The sequence below is a fragment of the Vigna angularis genome, chromosome 3 (assembly GCF_016808095.1).
Source record: "Vigna angularis cultivar LongXiaoDou No.4 chromosome 3, ASM1680809v1, whole genome shotgun sequence".
NCBI lineage: Eukaryota > Viridiplantae > Streptophyta > Magnoliopsida > Fabales > Fabaceae > Vigna > Vigna angularis.
Window position 1 is genome coordinate 42,343,690 of NC_068972.1, and position 21,710 is coordinate 42,365,399.

Consider the following 21,710-nt stretch of genomic DNA (forward strand, 5'->3'; position numbering starts at 1 on the left):
ATTTCAAATTATACTACTTAAAATAGATTAATATTTCCAGCTAAAGAATAATTTGGACTTCTATTCATAGATGCTAAAAAATATAAGAGTGCTAAAAAGATTGCTCGACATAAAAACAATCATCCTTGGGTTGTACAAAATCTCAAACAAAATTATCCGCAAATAAATAAATAATGGAAAATTCGGTGATAATTCAGTGTCTCATGCTTTTAATAACCCGAAGCTACAACATTACCTTGAGTGAATTATTCTTTTTATTAAAAATAGATAGAAATTCCAATTACAAATGCATTATGCTCCACACTCTCCTTTTCAGAAATAAAATATTCTGCCCCAATATTACAATAACATTAATGGCATGATGGCTCAAGTCACTTGTCTGAAAATGCATCTCATTTGCAATACTTGTTAAACCAGATCGCAATGTTAAGGTAGCTCTCAAAGTCGGACTGTGGTCTGAACAAAAGTTGAACCAAACAATATTATCAATTGCAATTATTATAAGAGAAGTAATCAAGAATAATGACAAACTGTGTAAAGTAAAAGCCTTAAACTTTAGTTCTTATAGATTCACAAATATGCCATTTTGGTGCCTGTACAATTTTAATCTCAAAAGTAATTTTGATCCAATGTTAACATATAATCTAATTATTTACAAGAAATGTTATTTATATGCATGTGATAATAGTGTCAATTACTCATTTATGTATAATATTAATAGTAAATTGGACGATTAACCTTAATATATGCTGTTCTCTGACAGATATATTTGAAATTTTCTGTTAACAACTCAATGATATAGTAGCAGTGGACCAAACCAAATCAGCAATTAAAGTCTAATAGGGAACAAACGTGGATTTGTACTAAACTAAAATCATTAATTTTCAAAACAGCTCTTCTATTAACTTCTTCAAAATTAGATATTTAACGCATAAGCTAGTATTAATTTATGGAGAAATTTATTTCACTGTTTTTTAATATTGTTTTCGCTAGTGAACAAATTTACCTGAATAGGACATCATTATAGACGAAAGAGAGATGTTTGTGTTAAGATTTGTTTACCTTTCAATTCCATGAACATCATTTGGAAACACGATGACTTTTGTTGGTACTCCTTTCTCCCTTAAAGCCCGAGCATACTACAAATTTAAACAATATGGTTTTATTTATCTGTCATACTGTTCTAGTTTATAAGGCAAAATCACTTCAGAGTTTGCAGCTATATGTTGAAGCTCAATAATACTTACTTGTAGTCCAGTCGAAATTGGAACACGGAGATCTTGGGCACCAAGTAGAAAAAGCGTTGGTGTTTTTGCCTGAACATATCATCAAAATATAAATCGTCAATACAAGATTTTAACAGCAAGCAGCACGAAATGTCATAAACAGACTTCATATTAAGTTGTGTGGTGGATCAGTAACATTGAGACCAGTTTACTGGATACTACAATAAAACTTCATCATGCAATTCAAAGGAATAAGAGGAAAAAATGAAACAAAATCAAAATTCTAGGCAAGAAAAGTCTCATTGATCATGAAAAATTAAAATAGTTAATGCATTTGTTCAAAATATTAATCCTCAACTATTCCTTGATGACAAAACTTCAGGCTTGTTATTGATACAAGTGCTCTTGCAATTGTTATTTTCTAATCCTTTAGTTTGAAGCATGCTTACAATACTGATTAATAATATAACTACAGTTTAATATTCAAAACCATATCTGGGTTGCAGACCTTTGAGAGGTGTGAAATAGGAGATTTGCTATAAAATAGAGTTAGATCCGCTGCTGAAGGTGCTTCAGTAAACTTGTCTCTACCCTCGGTTCCATAAGTCTCCACATAGCACCAATCAGGGATATCGGTTGTACCAACCATCAGTGCAAGGTTACACACAGGATTCCTTGCAGCGGCTGCAACAAATTTCTCAGGTGCCTACAGAAATCAGAAATACATGAAAAACAAAACCACAACGGAATTGTAAAAGCCCAAACTTTTTTTTAAAAGACAAAGTCACACCACTATTAAAGTGGATACTAATTTTGCAAACTTAGTTAAATGCCCACCTATATACAGCTTTGTCACATTAGTTAAATTTTTTTATAAAAATTATGCTGAGTTAATTGCAAGGTAATTTCTACCATAGATAAGTTACTTCTAATACGAATTAAATTTTAAAGTTGAATTTATTGTTCCATACTGTTAATATGTACAGTTAATGTATTGTTCAGCAGACATTTCAAAATACATAACCCAGGTTTGTTTAAAATGTTCAAGAAATTCTGGACATCAATAGATGTCAGGGTTCAAACCGCCTGATTTCCCATGTTCATCTATGAAATCACAACTGTGAACAACATACGAAATTTAATATGGTACCGGAGTAATTTCATTCACCATGACTTAATCTGTACCAATCCATTCAAGATAGTATCAAGAACCTAGCAAGATCCATGCTTTCCTAGAGGGTCCATTGCTTGTAGGTTTAAAATTCTTTCAGAAACTGATTTCTGTTTTCTCCGTGCCACACATTGTTTCACTGCTGACATTTTTCCAACAAATACTGTTCACCACAACACTTTTCTGGCACGGTACTCTTCACCATTTTTGAAATATCAATAATATTTCTAATAGAAAATGAGTTTTTAATTTTGATAGAATAATATATATATATATATATATATATATATATATATATATATATATATATATATATATATATATATATAAAATAAGTTCAGCCATTCTTGTGTAGTTAATCTTCTACACAGCTTCCCTATGTTAAAGTATTATCCTTGCCTTTGTTTATTCCTTGGATAGAAACAAAATTTCGATTTTTTCTGGCAGGTATGGTTCACTGCCAACATTTTTTGGCAGGTATTTTTCATCATTGACATTTATCTAGGGAGCTTTTTACGGTTGATGTTCAATGCTGATATTTTCCCAACCAATTTTTTGGCCAGCGATTGGAATATCGTCTTGTTGAACTGACATTTTCTGATCTTCGACAATTAATGTGCCCTCTGAGCATTTTTCTTGTTGCTTCTTAGCAGTTGCCATGCTTTCAAAGCATTCATGCTTTAGGGTATCCACTGTATCCTCTGAGAATTGTTTTCTGGCAACTGCCATGCCCTCTGACCAATTTTTCTCACCAGCAGCCACTTTGCTGTCTAAGCAGTTTTTGCTTAACAGCAACTGCCATGCCCTCCTACGACATTTGTAGTAAGCTTAACTCATAATACACATGTTCCAGCTAGAGCGGCATGTTAAATTTATTCTTTGTCAACCAACTAGTTAACATGATTCTCTTAAGGAATCTTGTGTTAATGACATTTGTAACAAATTTGTGTCATGATATACATGCTCCAGCTTGAGAGAAGTGTAAAAAGTATGGTTTGATAATAAATTGGGAGATATGATATGATTTTACAGGGAGACATCTTACCAAATATTTCTCTATTAGGTATTGATTTTTTTTCTTTATTATTGTATCGCTTCATTATAAATAAGAATACTCATGTGGGTACAGAACACGAAATTCATTATATCCCTTTTCAGTTTCTCTCTTCTTAATGTGGTACCAGAACGGCACCATCCTTTGTGACCCATTTTGTCACAAATACTTTCAACAACAATTATTATGTTGAAGTTGTAGTAATAATGTCAGCCAACACTAAAAATGGATAAGCAGACCTCAGTACCATAAACTAATTCTGTAACTATTCAATCTTGAGCACAAATAATTATGTGCTATAGACCTTTTTAAAGTTAATATAAATCCATGGTTCAATTATCACAATAACTGTTACAATCAGAATTTAAAAGTAACAGAACTAGTTGCACCTGGCCAATCAAGTGGGTTGTTAGAAAGCCACCATGTGAGCCACCAAGAACTGCAATCTTTGAAGGACTGGCGAGTCCCAAATCAATGACATGATCAATAGCAGTGAGCACATCGTTGACATCCTGCATGTACCAATTCATGATCAGATACAACCTCATGAAAAAAAAAAATCTCCTGAATATGATAATGGTTTTGGGAGTTGGAACATGGTTTTGAAATATCTCCCCGTTAATATCTCCAAAAAAAATATCTTCTCGTTTCAAACTCGCAAAATCACTCTAAAATCACGATTCTACACGATCCCACTGAGTTTACTCAAAAACCGAGTTTGCTTTTGAGTTAACTCGGAAATCAGGACTGAAAATGTGAGTTAACGAGTTTGATAACCATGGGATAGATAACATAACAGCATTGTCAAGTGAAAAATTTAGAAAAAAAAAAACAGAAAAAATTACCACATACCTGAGAGCCAACTTTTCCTGGAAGAGATTGCAAGGCTTCCTCGCCAAATCCTACTGAGCCTCTGAGAAATATTATCAAGTAAGGTTAGAACAGACTATATTTAGACATATCTTCATCTATAGTTGGATATCTAAAGCGACCTTATTCCGTTTTACATTAAAACACTTAGCATATATGACAAACAACTTTAAAAGTCCAAAGCTCCCTCTAAATTCAGGATGTGAACTATATAGTTCATAATAGAATTAATACTTATAACTAATGACATAATGCAGCTTTATACACCTAGTAGTGCTATTTCTTTTATGTGTGATTCAAGCTCAAAAATACCAAGTCTCCCAGCACAGATTAGAAAGAGCATCACAGTGAGAATAACAATCCATCTCCTGGTCAAACACTATGTAAAGAATCATCAGGAACACGATTGAATATCAAACTCGTGAATTTTAATTGTATGGCCTTGATCAAATGCTTGGGAACAAAAGAGGATATTGTTTACCTGTAATTAACAATTAACAAGCTATATCCAACCGAAGAAAGATAAGCCAATGGCCTTGAAAAGCTTGACAATAAGACAGAATGTGGTCCCCCATGAAGGATCACAATTAATGGATCACATGCATCACTTTTCTTAGTTTTTGATGACACAAATATAGCTTCATAAGGTTGACTAGCACCTGAAATTGAAGTGACAGAACGAAAAGGAAGAAAATAAATTCCTCAAAAGAAATTTGAGTAACCTTGTCTGTGTAACCAAAGATCAAGCAAACAAAATGCCTTTGACTTTTAGACTTACTTATTTTAACTCAACTCTGCTATCAGTTTTATAGCTTTAGTGATATTCAAGATCATCTAAACCATCAAACCACTTCAATCTTACACAGAAAATAACTATCAATTATATGTTGCTACCGTTTATCCTGACAAGTTCAGCCACACTTAACCCTACTAATACTATCCATAAAGGACAGGACAGTTCTACTGAAGTTTCTCCGTCTTTATTCTCTATTGTTCCCTAGCATAATTTAGCTTTTCAAAATTTCAATTTCAGCACCTTTATACAGGTTCTATTTAGAGCTTAGCATCATCTTCATTATCATCTTCATGAACCAATCATAAACTTTTTTTCTTTACTTTTTATGAAGTAAGAATGCTAAGGAGAATGAATAACATTCCTCATATACTATACTACTCAACATTAGATGTCCAATAAAATTATTTGGCTAGGTTTCTTCTTCATTGAGTGTTCAATTGATTTTGTTGCAGAACTATTGTAGATATCATGAGCCACATAATGCCACGAGAGTTTACTTTAGCCATTGGTGGCAAGGTTAAGAGCTAGGCAAATCCGTGCATTTAATTAGCCTAAAGACTCCAAGTAAGAAAGATACCTTTTGTTAAGCTTTCGGAAGCATCCTTGACTGAGATCTTCATTATATTGGATGTAAGAGACGAGACCGATGACCAAACCTGTAGCCTCCAATGATACAACTGAGCATGTAACACTTTTTTTTAATTAATTTCTTCAAATATTCGAAAAGGAAAATGAACAAAACCTTGTCTGAGCACTTAAATATGGGATTTGAGACATCTGACCAACTCCATTCTTTATCATTAGTTGTATTTTTAACAATAGCTCCGTACTTGATTTGAGGAACGTCTACTGGACTGCTAGAAACTATATAAAGTTGAACAAGTTAGAATAAATTAACATGTACATGGTCAAAGACAAATTGAGCAGCTAACGGTTAGTACCAGCAAGAATATTGTTCCCATCCAATGTAAGAAGACTCCAAGAGAAATTTGAGTTATCAGGGGTGATTCGCAATATTTCTCCACTACATTTGATGAAAATGTAGAATGTTGATCGTCATGATTTGCATAAAGATTTACACGAACATAACAAAATGTATTACCGCTATCATAGCTACCTCAGCACATTGATGGAAAGTAAAACTTGATTGCTGTGCCATACAGAAGCTATAACTAAGGTCTGGCCATCGATAAGCCATGGATCACTGAGGATATTTGAACAGTAAAGCCCTGGGAAGCTGCCATCCTCCGCAAACAACACAACTGGAATCTTAAAAATTTGAAATAAAGGCAAAAAAATTTAGTATGAGTTTGGGAGACAAAAAAAGACATCGTCATGAAGCAATAAAAAACAAAATGAATATTTCCAAATTTATTTTGAAAATATTTTAGAAAATATAAAACTGAGTTCATAGGTTACGTCTGGGTGTTGCTTCAGAAAACTAGTATTAGGTTTTTAAAACATTGCTAACAGCAAGAATTCCTCAGTACAAACAGCCACATGATTCATGAAATTGATGCTAGACATGATTCTGTGAAAGATACCCATCCATTCATTATCTTCTATGGAAATTGAAGCCATGATTCCAAAATGATAACAAGTAAGTTACTGTGCTGAATATGCTAACCACAAAAAACCAACTGGAAAATTCCTGTTTTGTCAGTATAGATACTGAAACAAATTATATAGATTTTCAACAAGAACACTGTCCCCACTCAACCATTACAGAAAAAGCTTTAACAAATAATTTCATGTAAAACCATAAACATACAGAGATTCATAGTTAAAATTTTATATTTTCTAAGAAAAGTTCTTAAGCATAGGATAGTTGAGAAGTACATACTCTCTAATAAAATGAATAAATAAAAGAGAAACAAAAGAAATAGATCTCAGTGGCATCTGTTCAAATTAAAGTTAAATTAGACAACAAGAAAAAGAAATTACCACTTCATGAATTTTAGAAGATTGATAAAGCTTCATATCCTCAGGCCAATCCATTCTATGAAGTGAATCTGTAGCAGAATGGGCGCCAGAATCAACTGAGCTTCTTGCAGATACAAATACAAGAAACTTCCCATCTGGGCTGGTAGAAAATTAATGCATAGGAATCAAGATCATAGAAATCAAATTCACGCTCATATTACTGATAAGTTTTGCTTAACTTTCAGGATAAAAAAGAGAGATGCATGTGACTAAAACTGACAAGTGATGATGTGTACAATTTTAGAAGGTAACTAAACTTTCAGGAGAAAGTTTGAGATGATTTGGACAGCTTTTAATCAGCAATATTTCTCACACGTCTTACAAGAAGACATTCATAATAGAGAATGTAATGTAAGTTTCAAGGAATATATGCCTCAAAGATTACTTTCAATTTCTCCAAAAATTGGCAGTTGGTACACAGGTCTAGGGAAAGTCGGTGCAAAAGATTACTCTTATAGAAGTAACCTTACAAGGAAAAAATATATATAATAATGGAAAATCTAATGTCTGTTTCAAGGAATATATGCTTCAAAGATTACTTTCATATTCTCCAAATACGGGCAGTTGACAGACATTAATTCACATGCTTATTACTAATAACTCATTGCTTAAATTTCAAATAAAAGAAAAAGATGAACTACTTCCATATGACTAAAACAGATAAGTGATGACATGTTCCATTTTAGAACGTAACTAATTTTCAGGAAAATGTTTGAGTTATAGTTTCTCACACACCTTACTAGGAAAAACAGATAATGGAGAATGTAATGTAAGTCTCAAGGAATATAGACCTCAGAGAGTAATTTCACATTCTGCAAATATAGGCAGTTGACGGAGAATTCTACAGCCTTTTCAAAAGTATAAAAATAAAAAATATAACTTTGTTAAAATGAAATCATTTTGTGGAAAAAGGTATTTATAATGCTTTAGCCACCACACAGTGGCAAGTATCGCTCTCAGATTCTGGAGATTGATAGCCATGAAAATAATCAGCTGAAGCAGTAACCACTTACTTTCACGATTAGTTAACTCTTTTATCATCTTGTCAATCACCTATGATGTAAGTTATGCTGAATCCTGCTAAGAGATTTCATTTTTCACATCATACCCCTATTTTTTTAACATGTACAACAATCGTGCTCATGTAATATTTGTGAAAAAATAAGGGGGACTAGTGTAATGTATTAGTGTAATGCAATTTTTTAAACAATCAAGAGGTATCCTGTAGGACCCCAAATCGGTGGGGTATTGGGCAAAATCTGAGATAAATACAAAAGTGCGAGTGTAAAATACTCAGACCAATATGTTATTTGCACACCAAAAACTGGAAAACTAAAAATTCTACCTTTTTGTGCCTAGGGTGTGGGACTTCGTTTCAGCATGTGAAAAAAATAGAATAAAAGAAAAATGATCCTGGCTATTACCTGAACCGTGGAAAGAAAGCACTGCTTAAGGTTTGAGTTAGGTTAACAGCTTGAACATCTTCAGTTGAGCTACATCAATCAATACACCTTCAAACTTTAGTTCAGCAAAACCAAACTTAATAAAAAGATATTCACCTTCAAAATGAAAGGTAATACAGAAGTCACTTACTACGTCTCAGTTTCATTTGCTTTTGACTCATGGTGTGGTGCTTTAACAGCATATATTGCACATGGCCTGTTATAACAGTACTTAATACCAAGTTTTCTTGTCTCAAATGACCATCCAACAAAGACCAAATATTGCACAGAGCCTTCGATTGCTGGAGCCCATACAACTTGTCCAACACTCAAAGACTTGTCAATTCCTTTGACGGCCTGTACCTCTCCACTGCAAAATAACTGTTGTAATTAGCATTTCCTGTCTAAAAGGTTACATCACTCATTATCAATTTAACATAAAACCATATATTATTCAAAACCTAGTTATGTCGATGACAAAAAGGGCAGGCTGCCTCTTCCCTGCATACGTCTCTCCCCATTCTTCCTCCCATTCTCCTTGAGCTTTCCAAGTACCACCATCCTTGTCTGAAGAACTACGTTTCTGGTAGCCACCCAGATCATTGAATGTGGGCTTTGCAGGAGCTGGTTCTTCAGCTGCATACGCTATACAAGTTTCATTCAAATTCCAAGAGATCCCCTCAAACCTACAATAACACAAAACAGCAATCCAGCTCATAAATTTTAGCTGGCAACAGAGTTTCGTGCACAAGTTTGATTTGGTGCATTATTGAATAAATTATTGCTCATTTTTCACTTTTTAAAAACTGAGCAATTATTTCTCGAGAAATAAACACTTCCAAACATGTACGTCGGTTTAATATTACTGTCTACCACTACTTTTTCACTCTACCTCTGACCTATTTCCAATCGTATCTCCATTTCTATCCTTGTTTTTTCTCCATTTCTCTTCATACAAACACTTTTCTTTGCCAATTTTATTTCATCCACTATGGTTCTCTCCTCTCTACAAGACCCTTATAGGAGCTCTATCAGTTAACTTTTAAACAGTTGAAGTACGTAATAAGTTAAACTTAGAAGCTCAATTCCTTTTACTTTCGTATCTTCTAATCTGTTATAAATGTCATCTATGAAAAGAGTGTATCCCAAACATAGCTAAAGCAGTATAAGAACCTATTTGAATAAACTACTTCAGAAGCACTTACAGCTATACGAAAAGAAAATAATAACAAATAAATAAAGAAACTTTCTCGAAAATTAAAATTAGCTGATTTATAAGATAAAATTCATGTTTTAGAAAAGTTAAACTTAGTTTCTACACAAATTAAAATTAGCTTATAAGTTAAATCGTGAAACTTTATGAGCAAAAGATTATTTTTAAGTTATATTTATTTAATTTTATCTTCTTACTTTTTCTAATATTTGAATAAAAAATTATTCAAACACGCAAAAGAGCAATAATAAGTTTACCATCCATCAGTGTACACAGAACCGTGCTTAGATTGAGGGACATGGAACTCCTTTTCCAGTTGAGAGGAGCTCCAAATTTCAAAGCGGCAAGGACCTTCATTCTCGGGATTCCGAACAATCAGCAGCTTGGAGGCAGAAGGCGACGGAACCATGGCGGAGACTCCGCTCAATTCGATCGGAAAGGGAGCCCAGTGAAACGCAACGGTGCCGTCGCTTTGTCTGAGCAGGGAAGCGGAGAGGATGGACTTCTTCCTCTTGTTGGTCAAAAGGTTGGGTTGACTAACGCAAAACATTGCCTGCGAAGCCAAGCCTGCCATGCAAAACGAAACAAAAATGGTGAGCAATGGGAAGTGAAGTGAAACATGAAGGGAATTGGTGTGGATGAAACTGACCGGCGTGGGAGTTGAAGAGCCATGCCTTGTCGACGGAGGGGATGACGGTGAATTGGTGGAGCAGGTCGGAGTGAAAGGCGTATTCCTGCTCCGTGGCTTGGTTTTCGTCTTCCATTGGTGAAAGTGGTGAAAACGAAAACCTTCTTCTGCAACAGATTGAAGCTAATAGAATGAACGAATGAATGAATGAATAACGAAATGGATGATTAGGGAAGAAAATGTTACGCAGTGAGGGGAAGCGTTGTTGGAGTTGGAGTGATGAGCGTTGACAATGAACAAATTAGATTACGATTAAGATTTGGAAGATAAAGTGGGAAAAACAAAGATGGTGCTACTCTTCCACACCAATTACAGACGCTGGGTGTTCTACCAAACATGCTGCATATTTTAACACACATTTTTTTATCAAGACGCAAATGTGATTTCTTTTATTGGATTTAAAATACATTATCATAATAATAAATAAACAATAAACCAGTAAAGAAAATAATATGTATATTGTGTTAAAGTTGTGAAAATAAAATATATATATATATATATATATATATATATTTGAAATATATATTTTTACTTCACAATATTACATAATCTTATTTTAATTTTTGGTATTGAAAGATATTTTTATTGTGTTTCATTTATATAGTATGTTTTTATTTGTTAGAAAAATTAATAGTGTAGAAAAATACTTTACAAGTATATAAGTATGCAATAGATATTTCTGTAGTGATTTAAACGTGAAAATTTAGCACAAAGAAAAAATAATTTAACTTATACAATAAAATTAAAAACTCAATTTTGTTTCACTTGTAAAATTAATAAATATTTTGATTGTTTGAAATTTTATTCATATGTAATTATATAATATTTATATAATGATTTCATTTTTATCTAATTATTATTTTATACTTTGATAAAATATATCCACATATCTCATAGTCCCCTAGTATACTAGTGAAAATTAAGGGGAATAGGCAAAATACATAAAATATATCGACACTATTATTTCCAACACATTTCTAGCAGAGGGTGACAAACAGGTTTGTCCTCATTTTTATTATCACAAACAGTTGGTGGCTCTTTTAATCCTTCATGGCTCTATCCATTACTTGAGCGTTTAGGTCTTCAGGAAATCTCGTGATTCGCTTGCCCCGTATTTGCAGTACTTGTTGAACCACACCCCAATGTTAAGGAAAGATTCCATGTCAGATTGTGGCCTGCAAAAATATAACAGAAAATAAGTTAAAATCAGGAGTGATTCTCTCATTCCAGTAGGCTGTCTACCTTTTCAGTGCATGAACATCATTTTGAAACATAATGATCTTGACATCTACACCTTTCTCCTTCAAAGCCCGAGCATACTGCACATTTAAACATTTCAACTTTTACTGTCAATAGTACCAATAAAGATGGTAACTCCTCACTGTGACTATCCAAAAGCTACTAAGTACTTACTTGCAACCCATCATAAATTGGAACACGAACATCTTGGGCACCTAATAGGAATAGTGTTGGTGCTTTTACCTGCATAACTCATCAAAATACAAACTATCATTCCAGAATTCAGCTGTAAGATGGACAAAAAAAAAACTACCATCTTAAGAGCTCCATCAGTCCATGTGAATACTATATAAAGTACTTCATATACAGAATCAATAGAAAGGACACAAAGGATAAAAGGAGATGAAATTTAAGCTTCATTGCAAGTGAAAAAAATAGGGTCCACTCAGTTTGCTCAAAAGCTTAACAACGTTGCAGGGAGTATCATCGGTAACAAGTAATGAGATGCCTATGCCTCTACGTTCTTATATTGCAATGAGCAAAGGGTTTTTTATGGTTTACTTTTTAATGATCAAGGTAGATTTCTTTTTTCAATATGGTTTTGTTGAGAGCTCTTATAAATACCAGCGAAATTCAATCTGCAAGTGTTTATTCAGCTCAATGTACATACCTTTGAGACGTGTGAAATGGGAGACTTGTTATAAAGGAGAGTCAAATCATCTGCGGAAGGTGGTTCAGTAAAGCAATTTCTGGCAGTGGTTCCACAAGCTTCTACATAGCACCAATCAGGGATATCTGTTGTTCCAATCATCAGTGCAAGGTTACAAACAGGATTGATTGCAGCCGCTGCTACAAACTTGTCTGGTGCCTGCAGCAAATGCAGAGTTCGAATGTTACAGCAAATTGATAATGCAACATGTGAGACAAAAACATCTATTAAGTGCAGTTATTGCACCTGGCCAATCAACTGAGTTGTCAGAAAACCACCATGTGAAATGCCCATTACTGTAATCTTAGATGGGCTGGCAAGACCCAAGTTGATGACATGATCTATGGCAGAGAGAACATCATTGACATCCTATATATGAAAAACTAAAATTAAGGTCCGACCCAGAAAATCTAGCGTATCTATATTGCTAAACTAGCTTATAAATTAAAGCTTTGCTTCTATAGCATAAGCTAATCAAAGTATTTAGCGTCAGAAGTAGAACATAATAAATACCTGAGACCCAACATTCCCTGGAAGAGATTGCAATGCTTCCTCACCAAATCCCAATGAACCTCTGAGAAATAATAACATTATATGAAACCTCAGAATGGACAACTAAAAACATTCTTTATCCATGTTTTGACATCTAAAGGTTCTATAAGCTATACGTGGTCATAATGAGTTTCCTTATGGGTGTTGACAATGACATTTATTTCTCTAGAAAAGCAGTCCGAGTAGTGCAAACTTTTAAACAATATAAATTAAGATGCATATGGAGAATGAAAGACTTGTGTCCAGGAAATTTTATCGAAGTATAATTATTCAGAGTCCTTATAGCATAACAAAAAATTGACCAGCCTTTCACTTTCAACTCCTCAGCGTTTACCATTATGAAGTCTAACTAAACCCTAAACATCCTTCTGTTCACAATTCCCATAATTCATTTCAATTTCTAAATTCCTAATGTAGCTCTTACAGATAGGTATCCACATTTATTTCCCATTCCAATATCAGACTGAGTATTTTTTACTTCACGGGGAAGCTATTTAAACTTCATATATGCTAACATTCTCGTTTAAACTCTATAAACTTATCCTGCAAAGAGTCGTGTTCTTTATTTTCTCTGGTATCTAGTTTTTTTCTACTGTAAACTTGCTTCCTTTTCTAAGGATTCAAATGATAGGATCTACAACCAATCCTCTTTGACAGGTACTTCGAGCTAATGAAGTCAATTAAGCTTGTTTTGCATAAAAAAGGCAATAGTCTTACATCCTTTTTTATGAGTTAAAAGCATAAATAAGTTTCATGTCCTCAATATGTGACCAACTTTTGTTACCAATAATTTCTCTTTTCAAATTAGGTACCTAATAATTTAAAATATTTAAGTTTATGATGTTAGTTCCATCTCTCTTGGCATAACAATACTGAACCAAACTAATGATTGGAAGTTCAAGAGTATTTTGGCTACCTGTAATTAACAATCAGCAAGCTGTATCCAACTGTAGATAGAAAAGCCAAATACTTAGAAAAGTATGACAAAGAGACGTCTTGGGGCCCTCCATGAAGGATCACAATTAACGGATCAAATTCAATCTTGGTATTGGTTTTAGAAGACACAAATATAGCTTCAAAAGGTTTTGTAGCACCTGAAATTAAAATTAAAATAGATAGATATAATAGTCAATTGACTGGTCAATAAATTTGAGAAGATTTATTGATAGGGCGTAATTAATAAGTGTGTTCCTGAAGTACTGTATCACCAAATAAGTGGTTGCATTGTACAAGACAATCTTCATCAATTTATCAAGTCAAATATTTTCAATAGTCACATACCACAAAGTTCTTTTATGCTCTCTGTTAAATGGTTGTTTATACATAGCCCCCTTATAGTGAACATATAAACTAAAGCTTCATTTCTACTTTCTTGTTTCTTTGTCAATAAAATCAAGATTTTATGCAAGATATAATACATAGTATTATCTTCATGCACCAATCAAAAGCTAACTTTTGTTCATTTTCCCTTTTAGGAGAGGACATGGTAGGGACAGTGCATGTTGGGGAGAGTGGAGGGAACAATCACAGTATGATTTTCAATAGTGAATTTAGTCCCATATGTTTAAATTTCATCACATGAATCAGATTAATTCACCTCATTATTGACGAGCAGTATATGGATTGAATTTCATAAATCTAATAGGATACCTTATCAGTTGGATTCTGAGAATATACAGATACAAATTAAAGCATATCTGAAATTTCATTAAGTCATTCAACTTAGCACTGAATATCCACGAGAAAGAAACCGGAATAACTTGAAAACCTTTTGTTTGACCATCATGAGCATCCTTAACTGAGATCCTCAGTATACTAGACTGGAGAGAGGACAGCAAAGATCTAACCTGCAGCCAAAATCCTATTATTCACTTCTAAATAGAATGACATATGTTTGCAACAATGATTTCTGATAATATCTGACAAGAAAATAGAACAAACCTTGTCAGAGCATCTGAATATGGGACTGGATATATTTGACCAACTCCATGTAGTATTGTTTGTCTCCTTCTTAATGGCCTTTCCATACCTTATTTGAGCAAAATCAACCGGACTGCTGGAAACTGCAAAAGGATTAACAAAGAAAAACGATAAAACATATTCCTCCACTTCAAAAGTCCCAGGTATTGACAAATTGAGCAGTTGTTTTTACTGGCAACAATATTGTTCCCATCCAGCGTAAGAAGATTCCACGAGAAATTTGGATCTACAGGGCTGATATGTACTATCTCCCCACTATAATGTGATGAAAAAGGAATTGATAATAAAGAATACACAACCTTTAATAAATGGAATAAAAAACATTCCTGTTGTTATTTACTTACCTCAGCACATTCACTGAGAGCAGAACTTCACTGCTGTGCCAGATGGATGATATAATCATTGTGCAGTTGTCAGATAACCAAGGATTACTATGAATAGTGGTGCAATAAAGCCCAGGGAAGCAACCGTCTTCAGCGCACATCACAACAGGAATCTCCAAAATTGATTGAAAAGACTGAGTTATTAACCGAAAACAATATGCACTAATTGACATATGCTTAGATCTCACTAAGAGAAGGGGTAGGATGAAGAAGAGAAAAGAATCTTATTTATAGCACCAAGTATCATATGATGTTTTGTTTTGTAAAATAGAAAGGATCCTCAATACTAACATAAACAATCTGAAAATCACAAATGAAAAACTACATGGCCTATGTGATCCAACAACTTAGACTTAAATCGAGTGTATTTAATAAATGAACTAGATGAGAAAGTAACAAAAAGGTTCACTCTTAAGTTATTAAAGAATGCAGTTAAACCAAATACATTAAAATCAAACTGGCCACATAGGAAGATCTTACGATGTCATAAATTTTGAAAGATTGGAAAGGTTTTCCATTAGTTAGCCAATCAATTCTGTGAAGTGAATTTGTAGCATTATGCACTCCAGAGTCCACAGCACTTCTTGCAGATAAAAACACAAGAAATTTTCCATCTGGACTGGTGGAAAATTCATGAACAACGGTCAGAATATTAAGAACACAACTCATGTACCAATATTTCTCAACAACTAATATACTTTCATGAGCTAATATTTGATTAACTTCAGACAAGTCAGTTTGTTCATATAAAAGATTAGAAAACAATGACCACGGGAAAGTGAGAAGACACGTTGTTATAAGAAAGGAACAGAAAAAAATAATTAATCCAGAGTACAAAAACTTGGCTTATTTCTGCAGTAATCAGGTACAAGCATCCATGCTATAATATAAAATTTCTAACTGGAAAAATATGATGTGTGACTGCAAAATGTGGAAACTATCTAAAATTATTGAGCTAAAGAAGCTCAAATAGGTCCAATATGTGACCAACAACATCGAAGGCAGCACAAACTGACACTGATTTCTGACCAGTTAAATTATGCCAACCTTTCAGCTTTGACTAAAGAAGAATGAATCGTGACTAACACTACTGACTACACTAAGTTGCTGCTTAATAAACCAATCATTTGAATTTTGGAAAGGAAAACTAGTGTTATGTGATTAAATTAACTTATGAGTACAAGATGATTTACCACGTTGGCAACTTACTTGACTTGGATAAAAGAAATAATAGTAAATAGTTTTTTGTAGAAGAACCTTTATACATCCCTCACTAACAAAACAGTAATACCCTTTGTTTCAACCATAAAGGCATGTAAGTTTCAAGTAACCTTTTTCATATCTTCCAATTCTCTGAAAATAAGCCATGACATCTCAAAAACTTGAAAATTAAAAACACAAAAATAAAACTTCAGGAAAAGAAAAAGAAACCTATCCTTTGGCTACAACCACCATCCACCAGATCCAAGAATTTCAAGCCTTACTGCCACTATCTGTTGACTTGACATGATTCGAGATAACTATAACCTTGATCCTTCTGCTAGTCATCTTCATCTTTTGAAATGTTTCCATTTTCTTGTGAACAAAATCACAGTTATACACACCAAAAACTTCATGGAAAAATGTTTTCCACTCTCAAGATTTTGAAACAAGTGAAGATTAATCAATACTAGCACAACCAAAACCTAATAACTATTGGACAAAAAGTCTTAAAACATGTGATTTGACCGGTGAACAGACTACCTGAACCGGGGAAAGAATGCACTGCTTATAGTTTGAGTAAGGTTCAGCATATGAAATTCTTCAGTTGACCTACATGTAAAACATTGTTTTCATAATTCAGTTCAGAAATAACCAACTTTGCAATAAGTAAATACATTCAAATAGGTGCCAAAAAAGAATAAGAGTTGATAAGATCTTACTAATGCGACTTACTGGAGCACTGGTTCATTAGATTTTGAATCATGATGCAGTGCTCTAAGTCTAACAGCATATAATGCGCAAGGTCTGTTAGAGCAATACTTAATGCCAAGTTTTCTTGGCTTAGATGACCACCCAACGAAAACAAGGTATTGTTCTGAGCCTTCAGTAAATGGAGCCCATACAACTTGGCCAATACTCAAGGATTTGTCAATTCCTTTGACTTCTCGCACCTCACCACTGTAAAATTAAAATACAAACCAAACTAACATTCCTATATAAGAAACATATCAAAATATTATCCATCATTGAAATGAATGATGAAAAACCTGTTGATGTCGATAACAAATAGTGCAGGCTGTCTCTTTCCAGCATATGTTTCTCCCCAGTCCTCCTCCCAGTCCCCTTGACATTTCCAATAACCTGAATCCTTATCTGCACAGCCATCTATCTTGTAGCCCCACAAACCATTAAATGTGAGCTTTGCAGGAGAGGGCCCTTCTGCTACGTATGCTACACATGTTTCATTCATGTTCCACGAGACACCCTCAAACCTAAACCATATAAAATAGGAAAAACGAATGTTCTCATAATGCATGGCACGAAGGGTCTACATAACTGTAGTAATAGTTCAGAAGAGGTTTCCCCTACTAAGTTAAAAATATGAGTACTTACGAAACTAAACAACTAATGAGCTAAAAGGAGTAACAGTTTAACATTGAACAATGCCAAACTATGCTGTGCAGATACAGATACAAGTATTGAATACAATATTATATGATATGATACATAAATATGATATTTAAGAAAAAAAACAAAAAACTAGGATACAGATATGGCAATATATGTTAACTTAAATATAATTATATTATATATTTCTTAGATTTCCTTTTTCTCTTAATATAGTTAATATTAGTATTGATTTGTCAACTCTGCCTATGTTCACATGATAATCAGTCCCAAAATCAGGTAAAAGAGGAAGGCTATGTTAGATCCTTGATAATTTGTCAAAGCCCGGAATATGGATCATTCACTATAGATTACATGGCCAAAGGTTGTTATCTGGAAGTAACATTATTATATCAGTATTGATTATTGACCTCTAGCGAAATTTGTCAAAAAGTATATGTGTATATGTATAATTCAGGCAGTAAGTTTGTCTCAGTCCCAAGAGTGTGTATATGTATATATGTATAAGTTAGACCGTAAAGATTCAATACAAAGACAGTCATATAATACATGTATTGATATCCGGACACGGATACATAACTAATTTTGAAGTAACCAAGCTTCAAAGGCACAAAAGACATGAATAACATATTACTTACTTACCATCCATCATTGTATACTGAGCCATGCAGTGATTGAGGAATGTGGAACTCCTTCTCCATTCGAGAAGAGCTCCAAATCTGAAAACAACAAGCAGCTTCATTCTCTGGATTTCGAATCACTAAGAGCTTTGAGCCAGATGGTGATGGAACAATCACGGACACGCCAGACATCTCTATTGGAAACGGAGCCCACAGAAAATTCACAGAACTGTCCCTTTCTTTTAGAATGTTACAGGACATGATGGATGTCCTCCTCGTGTTTGTTAAAAGATCTGATTGGGAAACTGCAAACATTCCTTGCAAGTGCAACCCTGGAGCTACAGACAAAAGGGCAAAGTATCAATTTGGCTAGCAATGCGATGGAACTAGTACAGATCAATGAAATAAATGAACTATGTTTCGATAAACTTCTCAACAATAATTAATGAGAAGAAAACAATAAGAATATAAAATGAAATAAATTCTTCTCCTGAGAGCTAAAATTAGCTAATGCATGAATTGCTTCACAAAAAGCTCTCTCATTTAGTTTCTTCATCTGATTTTAACTTCTGTGGGTTATTTCTATTTTTCTCCCTTTAGTATAATTGAAAAGTTCATTGCTTTTCAAAGAAAGCAACAAAGGAGACTTACAGCTAAAAAGCCATGCCTTGTCAATGTTGGGAATACTGGTGAACTCTTGAAGTAAGCTAGAAAGGTGGGCATAGTCATCCTCAGCTTCCTTATGCATTTCCAAGCCTGAAACAAAACCACCAAAGATCATTGCAATTAGCTTGCTAGTTGCTTCATAAAGGAAAAATACACTTTTGTTTCTTCAACAATGCAGATTAGCCTACAGGGGATCAACACCTTGGTACATAAAAGATGAGAAATAATATAGTGAAGAACATGAATGAACAGTGGCATTAGTTAGTGAAGTATAAAAGGGTGGCAATTGGTAAGCAATACAGGGGAGAGAAAACGTTTTTTTATTTATACAGAGAATGAAAAAATAAATACATTGGAAGACGAGCTGATGCTAAAAGGAAGTTGTACTGAATGCATCAGGATTTAGTATTGAAGTGGGTAGTGAGGAGAGAGTATGATTGGTGTAAACTGTGTGAGTGAGTGGAGTATTAAATGCAATCAAAGGAAGAAACAGAACTCTGTTTAAGTTTGATGGAAAGAGAGAAACATAGGTTTTTGTAGTGTGTCTTGTTTGACTCCGAAAACAGAGAGAGCAGAACGGTGAAATTAAGAATAGTGAATTTTTTTGTTTTGGTGAAATTAAGAATAGTGAATTTTTTTGTTTTTTCTGAAGGTGGATATTATTTTATCCGAAAAGACATATCTATTATACTTTTATATTTGTAATGTACAAAATACTTTTTTCTTTAAAAAGCCTTGTCTTTGTCTTGTATAGGTACTTTTAATAATTTATTTTTCTTTAACTATTCAAAAGTTTTAATTCATTTATGAAGTTTTATTACTAACAAGAATCCAACGTCCAATAGACATATATATACACATATGGCTTAAACTCGTATAGAATAACAAGTTGATAAGATAATTGAATATAAAACTAAAGTGTGTTGTTTGTGTGGAGCATGTTATATAGGATGAGATAGATAGATAGACAGACAGAGAAGAAAGAAAAGCAGAGATGGCAGTGTGTTCCTCACTCTCACTTCTCCCTCCCATTCCTTCTCAACCCAAAACATTCTCGTTTTCTCAAACACCACTCACAAAGATCTTCACCAACGGTAACACCCCAACAAGATTCTTGTTGAATGCTGGTTTCAACGAGATAGAGCCTGACCTCAATGAAGATCCTAAAGACGTATATGCTACCAATGGAATTGATGCTGTATATCTTCTCAACCATTCTTCTGTTTTCTTCTCTTTTCTTCTGCCCTTTTTGCTTCCACCGTCACTTTCACTTCTTTCATGCCAATTTCAGGATGATTTTGAGTATGGAATTTATGATGACCATCACACTTACTTTGAAGGAGAACAGAAAGGTCTGTGTTTTTCATTCTTGCTCCAACTTTCTTTTCATCGCTGTCACAGGACCATGAACAAAAAGATTAAAAAGAATGATTTTATTTGTAGAAATTTGTAAGAGAATTATGGGGTCCATTCTTAGCCTTTTTTCTTGACATCTGAGCATATTCATAAAACACATACAAGTTGAAAATATGATATAGAATAAAACACATACTTTTCAGTTGACAAAGTTGATGATGAATATTCATTTCAGGAACATTTTGGGGTTCAATTATGGAAGAGATAGCAGCAGCAGAACCCCCCACAGGATTCCAGGGTGTGTTTTTGATTATCATTCGCAACATTTTCAATATATATAATGGTCTTTTTTATCTTACTATCATTCATTTTATGCAGGGCTTATGTCATGGCTCTTCCCACCAGCCATTGCTCTTGGGGTGTACTTCAATGTTCCGGTAACAGAATCATCAAATGTTTGAATATAAACAGTGCATTTGCATTGTTAGTTTGCTAACTTTGTATAACTTTCTGACTAACAAGTTTCAATTTTTCAGGGGGAGTATTTGTACATTGCAGCAGGCGTATTTGTAATCGTATTTTGCATTATTGAGATGGATAAACCTGATAAACCCCACCACTTTGAACCTCACATATACAATATGGAAAGAGGAGCTCGAGACAAGTTGATAAATGACTATAATACCATGAACATATGGGAGTTCAATGAAAAATATGGTGACCTGTGGGATACTACTATCCAGAAGGATGACATAACCAAGAGATAATTGTATATATTTCATCACTTATAATGACAATTGATATTTTCTTTTCACTTTTTACTTTTCCCATTTTTCTGTTTCAAGAGGTGTATGTATGTCCCTTTTTTTTACCTTCTTATTTATAAATAGAAACTTAAGTTCTTTCTGATTTTGATTTTCATTCTTTATTCTGAATTGTATGAACTCAAAATTATTGAATATAGAAAACAGTGTTTTTTTTTCCTTATTTCTTGTGTTTCTAAAGAGGATACTTAAGAATATTGCTGTTCATTTGGACTCAAAAACCTTCATTGATTCTTTGGCCAGCTTTTATAATTCCAGCAAATCCCATCAAACAAATATGATCTCAGCCACTACCCTCTCTAAGGTCACAAACCAACAGCACACAATC

At 33.7% G+C, this 21,710-nt stretch overlaps 3 protein-coding genes across 6 annotated transcripts; 1 reads left to right on the forward strand and 2 right to left on the reverse strand.

Annotated features, from left to right (window-relative positions):
* Nucleotides 1-236: 236 nt before the first annotated feature.
* On the reverse strand, nucleotides 237-10,816 carry LOC108326490 (acylamino-acid-releasing enzyme). The gene is made up of 18 exons (XM_017560021.2): nucleotides 10,630-10,816; nucleotides 10,405-10,550; nucleotides 10,013-10,322; nucleotides 9,004-9,228; nucleotides 8,694-8,912; nucleotides 8,525-8,593; nucleotides 7,062-7,200; nucleotides 6,235-6,386; nucleotides 6,059-6,141; nucleotides 5,860-5,981; nucleotides 5,695-5,773; nucleotides 4,803-4,980; nucleotides 4,304-4,364; nucleotides 3,841-3,963; nucleotides 1,735-1,932; nucleotides 1,248-1,316; nucleotides 1,063-1,139; nucleotides 237-456 (listed from the first exon to the last, which is right to left on the reverse strand). The coding sequence occupies exons 1-18, from the start codon at nucleotides 10,800-10,802 to the stop codon at nucleotides 393-395; spliced, it is 2,487 nt and encodes an 828-aa protein (XP_017415510.2). The 5' UTR covers nucleotides 10,803-10,816; the 3' UTR covers nucleotides 237-392.
* Nucleotides 10,817-11,285: 469 nt separating this feature from the next.
* Nucleotides 11,286-19,750, reverse strand: LOC108324241 (acylamino-acid-releasing enzyme). Of its 4 annotated transcripts, none has more exons than XM_017557122.2 (18): nucleotides 19,554-19,750; nucleotides 19,188-19,292; nucleotides 18,559-18,874; nucleotides 17,556-17,780; nucleotides 17,242-17,466; nucleotides 17,050-17,118; nucleotides 15,787-15,925; nucleotides 15,268-15,419; nucleotides 15,096-15,178; nucleotides 14,885-15,006; nucleotides 14,712-14,790; nucleotides 13,860-14,037; nucleotides 12,905-12,965; nucleotides 12,638-12,760; nucleotides 12,353-12,550; nucleotides 11,857-11,925; nucleotides 11,686-11,762; nucleotides 11,286-11,618 (listed from the first exon to the last, which is right to left on the reverse strand). In XM_017557122.2, the coding sequence occupies exons 2-18, from the start codon at nucleotides 19,282-19,284 to the stop codon at nucleotides 11,519-11,521; spliced, it is 2,313 nt and encodes a 770-aa protein (XP_017412611.1). In that variant the 5' UTR covers nucleotides 19,285-19,292; nucleotides 19,554-19,750; the 3' UTR covers nucleotides 11,286-11,518. The 4 variants fall into 4 exon arrangements, with proteins under 4 accessions (XP_017412611.1, XP_052731520.1, XP_017412609.1 ...); XM_052875560.1 differs by lacking the exon at nucleotides 19,554-19,750 and adding an exon at nucleotides 19,391-19,545 and having other exon boundaries at nucleotides 11,738-11,762; XM_017557120.2 differs by lacking the exon at nucleotides 19,554-19,750 and adding an exon at nucleotides 19,391-19,545.
* Nucleotides 19,751-20,140: 390 nt separating this feature from the next.
* LOC108325546 (photosynthetic NDH subunit of subcomplex B 5, chloroplastic) lies at nucleotides 20,141-21,465 on the forward strand. The gene is made up of 5 exons (XM_017558634.2): nucleotides 20,141-20,400; nucleotides 20,494-20,554; nucleotides 20,794-20,856; nucleotides 20,937-20,995; nucleotides 21,095-21,465. Exons 1-5 carry the CDS (start codon nucleotides 20,197-20,199, stop codon nucleotides 21,323-21,325), a joined length of 618 nt encoding a protein of 205 aa, XP_017414123.1. The 5' UTR covers nucleotides 20,141-20,196; the 3' UTR covers nucleotides 21,326-21,465.
* The last annotated feature ends 245 nt before the right edge of the window (nucleotides 21,466-21,710 follow it).

Bases quoted from the DNA above. Each gene is read 5' to 3' on its own strand.
- LOC108324241 (XM_017557120.2), bottom strand. From the start codon at position 19,460: ATGCCACTGTTCATTCATGTTCTTCACTATATTATTTCTCATCTTTTA. The intron at 17,781-18,558 runs GTAAGTAAGTAA...TATATGGTTTAG, and splicing joins TCAGTATACAATGATGGATG to GTTTGAGGGTGTCTCGTGGA. The intron at 15,007-15,095 runs GTAAAAACAACT...ATCCTTTTGCAG, and splicing joins TGGGAACAATATTGTTGCCA to TTTCCAGCAGTCCGGTTGAT.
- LOC108325546 (XM_017558634.2), top strand. From the start codon at position 20,197: ATGGCAGTGTGTTCCTCACTCTCACTTCTCCCTCCCATTCCTTCTCAA. The intron at 20,857-20,936 runs GTGTGTTTTTGA...CATTTTATGCAG, and splicing joins ACCCCCCACAGGATTCCAGG to GGCTTATGTCATGGCTCTTC. The intron at 20,996-21,094 runs GTAACAGAATCA...TCAATTTTTCAG, and splicing joins GGGTGTACTTCAATGTTCCG to GGGGAGTATTTGTACATTGC.
- LOC108326490 (XM_017560021.2), bottom strand. From the start codon at position 10,802: ATGTGTGTTAAAATATGCAGCATGTTTGGTAGAACACCCAGCGTCTGT. The intron at 1,933-3,840 runs GTGCAACTAGTT...TGATTTCTGTAG, and splicing joins CAACCCACTTGATTGGCCAG to GCACCTGAGAAATTTGTTGC. The intron at 1,140-1,247 runs GTAAGTATTATT...TTAAATTTGTAG, and splicing joins CAATTTCGACTGGACTACAA to TATGCTCGGGCTTTAAGGGA.